We start from the raw sequence: 10,043 nt of genomic DNA on the forward strand, positions 1-10,043 counted from the left end.
ACTTGGGGCGCGACAGGCGGTCCTGGGGGCCCGGCGGCCCCGGCTTCGCGGCCCGCGCTGCTTCCTCTCTTGCCGCGGGCAATGGCAAGCCGGTGGCCGGAGGAGCAGGCGACTGCTCGGAGACGCGCCGCACTGGGGCGCCAGCCAGGACCAGAGCCGCTGCCCCAGCCTGGCGGTGGCAGCGGTGGAAAGAAGCAGGGAGACGATGGGGAGCCGTCGTTAGCAGGCGCGCGGTGGGGACAGGGCATCCCAGCTCCTGGCAAACCTGGCCGTGTGAGGAGGAGGAGTCGCCGGGCGCAGCCCCCCAGTGCCCTGGAACGCTGGGACACCGGGGCCACTGCCTTGGCCGACGGTTCCACAGGAAGCCATCCTCTGGCCAAGGGTCTCCGGGAGGAGATGAAGGCGCTGCGGGCCGGGGGTGCGGCGGCCGAAGGGCTCCGGCTGCCCAGTACCTCCTTTGCACTGACTGGGGACTCGGCCCACAACCAAGCCATGGTGCACTGGTCGGGACACAACAGCAGCGTGAGTACCCACTCTGCGGGCGGTGGATGTCACTGTCTCCAGACAGCAAGGGGGAGTGGGGGGCAGGAAGGAGGGACAGATAGTTGCTCGAGGGTCCAGGCGGGAGGTGGGGGCCGGTGTGCACTGACTTTTAGAGAGAACAGGTTCCTCCGGCTCCCCCTACGCCCCCAACAGGTTAGCGGGAGTTTGTTGTAACAGTGTGCGTTTGTTTACTGGAGACCCTAGGACTGGGGCCGCCGAGAGGGGATAGGAGGAAGGGGGAGCTTAAAGATGAGCAGGAGAGGCATCTGGGGTCACTTTCTCTGGTACTCGGCTTGGAGAGTCAGTTTTCCCATTGGGCGCTTGAATTCCTGGGTGAGGTCAGTGACTGATTTGGGGAGGGAGCAGCTGGACAGACTTGACGGATTCCTGAGACTGTTGGGGCTTCCCCCTTCACCCCTCCATTCACGTGGGAAAGAACCCGGCAGATGAGGCGACTCAGACTTCCCCCTCCTTGCCTCAGGGTTGCTGCTCTCTGCTCCAGGCGAACTTTCTTCCAGCCCTGGCTGGAGGCTGGACCAAGTCGGCTCAAGCCTGGCCTCCAGGTAACACTGGTCCTCTGTTCAGAACCCAGGCAGCTTGCCCTGGAAAGCTACAGGAGAGGCAGTAAACTAAGTTTAAAGCAGTGAAGTGAAATTCAGCACCCATTCCGCAACCCGTCGCCCTGATGCATGCACAGGCGCACATAAGTCGCTGAGCACAAAACTCGCCTTGGCCGCTGCTGTGTCCTGCACCACAATCAGCTCCCAGAGTGGAGTTGGGTCCTTGTGTTTTGGGTGCACCTCTCCCACCCCTTCCTCTCCGCATCCAGGTTCTCCTGGAAGCGGCTGTACCAAGAGGTGGCGCCCTTGAGCCCACTCGGCCACCTCCGCTCTCTCGATCCAGCGACCCACTCGGAGCACCGAGCACCGTCCGGGGGCCCTGTCAGCCAAGGCAGTCGGAAGAGCTTGCCAGGAGGGGTCCTTTCCCACTCCGCCTGCACCCAGTGAGTGCTGTGCAGCCAAACCTAGGAACGAGCCCCCAGGGTGGAGGGGGGTGGCCTCCCACGATTTACCCGACTCCCCTCCCTTTCGCCGCCACCACTTCAGCCAGTGTCACAAAAATCCTTTTCTCTTCTCTGGCTCTCCGGTTCGGATGCGAACCTGGCGTTGGGCAAAAGGATGATGGATGTCTGCACAGGCAGCTTTGGGGAACTCATTCGATGGGAAAGTACCGCTCTCCTCCCTTTGTATATCTCTTCATGACTGGCATGAAAGATTTCCCCCGGGGAAATTTTCTCCTTATTTTAACAGGGACCTGGGGCTGTCACAGGGGCGAGTAGTGAATAACAGAAAAGCTAGGAGTCCGCAGAGCACAGCACATCAGCAATCCTGAGTACAGATTTTCTATTAATGACACACAGTGTGGGCAGCCCAGCCTGGGTAAGGGGTTCTGGGTGGGAAGGACTTGTGTAGTCCAGCTCCCTGCAGCCAGCGCTGTGGCTGCTTCATCTGCTTCTAATGAAGACCCTATAGCTTTGGAGTGGACAGCGCTGGGCGTGGGGGGTGGCTAAGCGTGTGCCTTTGCAGGGATAGGCGATCGAAGGCTTGCAAGTTCTCAGAGGCTGTGTGTGTGTGTGTGTGTGTGTGTGTGTGTGTGTGTGTGTTGCTTCCTGTGTCCTTGGTGAAGAGGATGGACAGGATGTGTTGAAGTACATGTCCTAGGAAGAGGAGATGATGTCCTCACTACCTGTAACTTTATTACTGCCACATTTGGGCAATATAAAATCACTCTGCCTAAAAAGTCCTTACCTCTCTGCTTTTATTTTAAAGGTCCTTTTTGTTGACAAAGCCCCTGAAGATGAGACTTGAGAGAATGCTTTTTGCCAGTAGTAGTTAAATGAGCTTGGCTTTCCCTGCTCACCTTCCATGCAGTTGTGCAGCAGGGGAAGCGAGGGGTCAAGACTAGCAAGTGCTCCTGGGGAAATGGCTCTTCAGTGAAAAGAGGACCCAAGGGGCCTGGGGACTGGACCGGTTGGCCTTGGAGTCCTTAGTAACAGTGATGAGAGCTGGACAATCCGCAGACGGTCCCCTAGGGGTTTAGGGGTTGTGCGGTGGCCAGTCTTACTGTCCAATCAAAGGACAAGGCGGCACAGGTGGGTGCAGGGACCCCACTGTGTCCTCTTTGTCTGGTCCAGAGAGGGAATGCCTCTTTAGCTCCTGGGCTGGACCTGCCTTTGTTGACCACGCTTTGCATGCAGTACCAGTGAAAAAGGCTTTGTTGAGTATCACGTCTATGCTGCTCTGAGGGAAGATGGAGAAACATGTTACCATGACCCTGTCTTTGAGGGACTTTAAGGAAACAACCCCTGGGAAAGTAACTGGGAACCCAGTTTCTGCTATATTACCCAGTGATTTCTTTCTCCCCTCCCTTTGTCCTGAGGGCAGCAAAAGAAGGTGCTGTAAATAAAACCCAGGTGAGGAATGATAAGGGCGATGAACCTTCTGAAAGATCCCTTCATCACTGGTGTCAAAGTGGAGAGATGTCCCCAAGGCAGAGAACATGGGTCCTAGCACCAGGCTCTTTTGACAGGAAAAGAGAATTCCATCTTCTCCTCTGACTTCAAAAGTATTAAGGCATGGTCTGCTCCGGGAAGGCCACCAGGTTAATTGACATGTTGTGGGGTTCCTGCTCTCCTTCAAAGTGCCTTTGGTGGACCTTATTACTTCCCATGGATTCCTTTTGGGGGAGTCTTCAGTCACTCCATATAACTGGAAATTGAACTCTACGCTGACAGTTTGCAGTCAGGCATGTGGAGGTAGACATGCGAGAGAGAAACACCTCCACCCCAGCCCACGCATCCCGAGTAGCCCAGGGCCTCAGGGGGCAGAAGGAGATCCTTGTCTTAGGCTCGGGTCACGCATTCACTTTGGTCCCAGGAGTGGGGTGGGATGGCTTAGGGGGCAAAGGAGGAGGTGCCCAGTAGGCTTGAGCCAGAAGGTATTGGGAGAGGATGGAGTCTGGGTCCCCTTCTGACCATTCTTGCCCTGCCAGTTGTTCTAGAGGATGCATGAATGGACTTGGGCTTGGAGCCTCTACTCTAGGGGGTCGATTTGCCATTCTTTCTCTCTGGTTGTCTTCAGCTGGTGATTAATGGGTTAGAGAATGTTTCACAAACACCCAGAGGGAATCCGGTCTCCATGGCTGACAGGGGAACAGAAAAACACATCATTCTGCCTTTCTGCCTCAAATGAAGGAAGACGCCTCCCTGCCTGGTCAGTGAGTTGGCAAATGGCTCTGGAGAGTGGGAAGGTGTGAAGGCAACAGCCCAATTTCCCTGCCTCCTCCTTCTTGGAGTAACTGCTGATTGGGATCCCTCAATCCCGGTGTTGAGGTGAGAGTGCTGCATCCTCCTAGGAGGGGTCTCCATTGCTTTCCAGCAGCTCACTCCCAGAGACAGCAATTTGCAGGCTGCTGCCCCTGCAGTGTGTCTGGTTGGAATGACTTGCCCAACAGTTTTCATCTAATGGGCCCAACAGTGCACCCTGATGAAGAGAAATGGGGAGATGCTGATAATCCAGGTCACCCTTCCCTGAGCACACTAGGAGGTAGAGCACGCAGATTCTCCCAGGTGGGATTTCATACCCTTAACTAATGCAGCTGAACTGTGTTCTAAAATATTTACTCCTAATGTGCAAAATAGTGACAGATTTGATCAGATTAATTGTATTTCACTCACTGGAGCATCTAATTGTGGCTCCCAAACAGATTTTTCAAATAGCTTTTGGCTGGATTGTCTAGTTTTCATCATATCTGCTCACAGTCCCTGTGTCACAATATCTTAATGCATTTTGCCTTCTTGGAGGCTTAATAAAGAAGCCTGCCACAGAAGCCGTTCTTCAGGGGTCTGCCAAAAAGAATGTGTGTTTAATTAATATTACAAGGGGAGCCATCTCGGTCGAGATGTAGCTGGGAAAGGCAGAACAGCACTAATTGCTCCTGGTCACTGCTGGCTTCAGGGAGGGGGTGGGGAGAGCAGACACTGTTTGCTTTGACGACTCCGGTTACAGGGTGTGATTTGCCTCTCAGATCTTGCAGTGATTTCCAAGGTGAGCAGAAGTTGCAAACTCCTTAATTGGGAGGCCTGATTTAATGATTGCAGAAATGCAGTGGTTGGAGCTTGCTTTGGAGTGGACGAAGAAGGAATGTCAGGAAGTGGCTTCTACAATTGTGTTGGACTTAAGGGAAGGGGGCTGGGTTGTGGTTACAGTGGTAAGGAGGCTCAGGGGGCAGAAAGGAGAACTGCTTTTGCCTTGGACTGTAAATCCATTATTGTCACTGGGGGTGTTTAAGAACTAGGTGATCTGAGGGCCCTGAATCATCCCAGAAGGACCAGAAATGTGCAACAAGGTCAGACAGACTGAGACAGGAAACCATGCCTGAAGGCCAGGGCTTTATCCAAGGCTAGGTACACCTGAAGCTTGGTGCTTTGACTCACCTGTTGATCTCCTGCTTCCTTTGGCCTCTTGCCTGGCTTGAGACACTTCCCTTACAGGGGGAAATGTCAAAATATGATTTTTCAGTAAGTATGGGGGAAAAGAGACCTTGTGCAGGAGGAGGAGGAAAATGGAATGTGAGTGCCTGGTGGGCCACCTTAGTCATCAGAGCCAGCGCTGTGCAATGAATGGAATTTGGCTGACCACAGTTATCCCCCTTTGAACTAGTAGGTGACTGAGAGAAGGGCCTGATGGTGCTCTGACGTTGTTGGCAATGAGTAGAGACTTACATGGAGTAGGTACTCAATCATGTTTGACTGTGTGGGGAAATGAGTGACAGTCTCAAGTCTCATCTAGCAGAGGCTGCAAAGGAGTTAGAAAAATACTTACCCTTTAGGATTCTGATGATATCTTTCTTAGGTTGCTCCTAAGTTAATAACTGCTGTCACCAGGGGTATTTCAAGCACTATGTTTACATTGTAGCTTGAGTATCTTTAGCACCTTAGATTCAAATCCAAAGTATGTCCTGGGTCTATTTCTCCAACTTGTATTTGACTGTTCCCTGGTTGACTCATTCAACTCGATTCAAGGCTGCTCCTTCATTGTCCCAAAACCCTCTTGACTGCAAGCCTTCGTTCTTGAGGCTCCTCACGTGGGATACCATCTCCCTCTATTGAGATGCACCCATTATTCACAACTCAGGTCAAGATTCAAACACAGCACCTCCATGGAACCTTCCTTAGAAGCATTTTCCCCCCTTTCTTTCCTATGTGCTTATAGAATTTACAGACTGCACCACACTTTTGATCATATTTAGTTCAGCACTTGGTGACTTGAACCTACTGTTATTTTGTAAGTGTTGTGAGAGTGAGGGATGAAAAACACAGCAAGGGTGGGCTGTGCTCTTCTCACATGTGTCTTGTGGCACAATGCTGGGGACATAGCACTGTACATGGTTGCCGAGCAGAACCTGGGCACTGGGCAGTGCCTTAGCTGTGGGGGGGAGGACAGGCTAACACTGTCTGTTAATAGTATGAGTTTCTACACCTGGTTTATTACCGCATATATGCATGATGTAATGGCATCTCTATCCCACTTAGTAAGACAGAAATAGGGACTACTCAGTAATCCTGGCATCTTCCTTATATACTCCAGGGATCAGAAGGACTCACGTGAGATAGTCAGCTCTTTGCTAAGTGTTTGTGTGTGACAATGTCCTGGGCACTGTGGGATTGGTAGGGAGGTGATGGAGGGAGAAGACAAAGATAAGATAGTGTTTGCCTCAAGGTCCTTTCAATATGCTTTGGCTATGAGACTGCTCTTCTGTAAAGTTAAATAGCACATGACAATGAGACAGATGCCACAGGCTGATATATGGTTAACTGTGAAGTGATCGTTTAGGGCTATGAGCTCAGAGGAGAGAGGATCACTGTGGGCGACACTATGGGCATCTTAGACACACCGAATGTCAAGGCTGGATGTGCACTTGGAAATTGTCGCCAGCAGATCACTCAGCACAGAGATGAGGGATCTTAGGCTCAGACAGAAATGTGGCACCCTACAGTTTAGACTCCCGACTACTCATCTTTTCTGCAAAGCTGTCCTCTACCCACCCCCGGTTTTCTCCTTTCTCCTGGGTTTACAGACCATTTTCATTACAAGAGTATTTATGTGTTTTCACTCAGGTGAAATAGGGCACTGACCATTTTATAGGTAGGAAAGACTGAGGCCTAGGATGAGTATACATGATGCTGGCTGGAGAAGCTTAGGAATAGATTCTCCCTCCTGTTCCAGTGCTGTGTCCTATAGTCATCTTGCCCACCCACCGCTGTGCCTGCAGACAATAAATACCAAGCTTGTTAATATTGGACAATCTGTATCTTCCTAACTGTTGCTAATGGGGACCTCTTGTGAGTCACCTCATTATTTGAGTCAGTAAGTGAATCAAGCCTGGTTGCATCATCAGGAACATTTTGCTCATTTATTTTGATCAGTGTAGCTTGGGTTTAATTATTTATGGAAATGTTGGTCTTTATAGTACACTAATAATTGTGCTATAGTAAATTTTTTTTTTAAAAAGTAATGGAGTCTAAGAACTTCAGGATTATACAAATAGCTCTCTGCTGAGGAACTGAGAGGGACCAACACAAGTGGGGGCCAGCATCCAGGGCTGTTGGTCAGTAAAACTGTGCCACTGCTAAGTAGGGGCCTGTTACTGGGCACACACTGGAAGGGAACCCAGTTTACAGCAAAGGCTGGAAATGGAGCTATACAGGATAATCAAGAATCCTATTAGGTTGAGGATTTGGGATTATTAAGCCTGGGTATGATGGTATGACTTGTGTGAATTCATAGTTGTGGAGGGTTCTTATCATGAATGCAATTCTTTTCAAGGCTGATCAGGAATGGACATGGACTGGGAGCCTGAAACAAGGCCATGTAGGAAATAGTGTGGAGCATGGGTTCTGCAGCCAGGTGCCTGGATTCAAATCCTGCCTCTGTCTCTTCATAGTTGTGTGACATGGGGCAAGTTGTTACCCTCCCTTGGCTATTTTTTGTTTATCAAAAGAGGGTGATGATAATAGTACCTCTCACATTGGGCGGTTGTAAGGATTAAATAAGACAGTGTACATAGCAAAGTGCTTGAAAGAAGTGCCTGACCTGTAGTAAGCCCTCCAGATATTTTAGTTGGTTTAGTTGTTATTTTTATACTGTCAGATGGAAACATTGAAGCAGAGGAAGTAGGTACTTGCTCAGAGTTTCCCAGGGAGCTGATAGCAAAGCCTTGGCTAGAACCCAATTCTCAGCGAGATGCTTATTTCAACCACCTCCCGTAGTCCATGGCCTCAGTGAGACGCGTCTTTGAGATATTTGTCTTCTGTGTGATGCTGAGATAGTGAATGACACAGAGAAGTGAATGGCTGGGGACCGGCTCCTTGAAACTCATACTCCGAACTTGTAATAGAAATGGTTAGAATCAGATGATTAGAATCAGGTTAAAGATTACACTAACTCACAACTAATAAGTTGAACATTTTCCAGGACTTTCATTGAGTGAAGGGTTGAGAACGGTATCTAGAAAGATGAAGAGTAGCTTCTCTTGGCTTGGACATCCATGATTACACCTCCCAGCGAATCACGGAAGACTTCTTGAAGGAAGCGAGTGAAACGTGTAGCTTTAGAATAATAGGAGAACATGGGGCTGCTGCGTCTGGTTGGCAAACAGAGCCCAGGACTCATCTACGTTGAGGTCATGGGATGCGCCTTGATATTCCAGGTTTGCTTCTCCTCTTGATCGCCTACCTCTGCTTTGTGTCTGGTGTGAAATGGGAAAATCCATGGTTGGCACTATTTGCAGAATTCCTGTAGCCTCTTTCCCAGAATTCTCACACTGGCCAAACCCATTTCTATTTTGCAGCAATCAATACCCATGGAGTGGCAGGCTTGAATTCTCTTTTAGCCTGCGCCCTATGCAGCAAAAATGGAGCCCAAGATCCCTACACAGACACTAGAGGGAGCCCTGGGAAAGAAGTGAAAATACGTAGAATGAAATCATAAAAGAATGTTGCATGAGGAATGATCTCACCGGAGAGAGGCGCAGCAGTCCACTGCGAGCACACTGCGTGAGGGGTTGCTTGGTGACCCAGAGATGAATAATTGATAAGCAACAAAGCAGTTGAGTCCTGGGAGGGTTGATCATTCAGCCTCTTCCTGCAGAAAAAAGGAAGTGAATGTTTTGTACAAATACATCCATTCGGCAGTCCATTCAGCCTATTAACGACATTTCCATTATTGATGGAATAAAACTCTGGAAATGATGCTCAGGCTTGGTTCTCCCATCTCGTCTGCATTTTCTACCTTTGTGCCCCTCCTTTCTTTATACATGGCGGTCTGTTAATAGAAGCTTATTGAGTTGAATGACAAAAATGCTTCCTTAAATACTTCAACCTGCCTGAGTGAGGAATGCGTGTCTTGGGGATGTGGAAGGCTCTGGCCCCCGCTAGCTGCCTTCAGGCCTAGAGTCTGCACCCCTGAGACGTCACAGTTGTCTTTCACTGGGTCTCGGGTCCCACAGGCCTAACTCAGTGCTCTCAAAGTCTTTTTGGCATCTGTGGGGAGGTAGGCGGGTTCTCTTATGGAAGGCAAGAATCAGGGTAAAGATTACACTGCTGCATAAGAAATGAGCTTTTTCTTTTTGAAATCTGTTCTCAGTGGGAGATGGAGAACAATTACTGAGCTCAACATTTTTTTTTTTCAGGGCTAGAAGAGTAGCTGAAGCTTCCATATCCAAATATGATTACACATACTGGGGGAGCTTTCTAGAAGAAGAATTTTGAGGCCATGGAATGAGATGCAGAGACATTTGTTTTCCAGGGTGCTGGTGTAGAGGAAGGTGTCTTTAGGGGGCGAAAGAGTTGCTCATATCCCTGGGTTGCTTTCAGCGTCATTCATGCTTGAAAACAAACTGTTGACTGAAAGTTTCCTCACAACTCTATAAACTGTCTTTTCTGGTATGAGAAGGTCCCCAAGCAACAGTGATTTTGAACAGGTCCCAGAATCCTGGTTTCACTGGCTGTGAAACGAGGATGATACAGAGCTTGTCGGGCTGTTGTGAATGTTAGAGATAATACATTTAAAGGGTCTAGCAGAGCAGGCTATTCTATTGGTTGAGAACATTAGGTCTCATTATCTGCCTAGGCAGGAGGTGGGGTAGGTGGAATTTCTAGCCATTTGTAGCAGATCTGTTGGTACCCTGCCCATATCCCCTGGCCCTTTCTCTACATGTTGGCCTGACTTCTAACCACCAGCATCAGGGGCTGTTTTCCTGCTGGAGCTTGCTTTCATCACACCAGGCACAGGCAAGAAGTGTCAGGAAATTAATTCCCACCAAGGAGTAGGAGCGGCCACCTATCAACAGACTAGTGGCAGTTGGTGGATAAATACCCCGGCTCCCTTGCCTTCCGGGTGGGGTAACCCGGAGGCTTGTTTTCTACACTGTCTCCCAGA

The 10,043-nt window shown here is 49.8% G+C and overlaps 1 protein-coding gene across 1 annotated transcript in view; it reads left to right on the forward strand.

The window, feature by feature from the left end:
• Nucleotides 1–6: 6 nt before the first annotated feature.
• SORCS3 (sortilin related VPS10 domain containing receptor 3) overlaps nt 7–10,043 on the forward strand; it is a gene marked incomplete at its 3' end in the record, with an annotated part of 397,797 nt that continues 387,760 nt past the window's right edge. The window contains exon 1 of the mRNA XM_019636290.1: nt 7–522. Coding sequence (XP_019491835.1) covers nt 82–522 — 441 coding nt within the window. The remainder of the gene's footprint in view (nt 523–10,043) is intronic.

The sequence above is a fragment of the Hipposideros armiger genome, unplaced genomic scaffold, assembly GCF_001890085.2.
Source record: "Hipposideros armiger isolate ML-2016 unplaced genomic scaffold, ASM189008v1 scaffold_28, whole genome shotgun sequence".
NCBI lineage: Eukaryota > Metazoa > Chordata > Mammalia > Chiroptera > Hipposideridae > Hipposideros > Hipposideros armiger.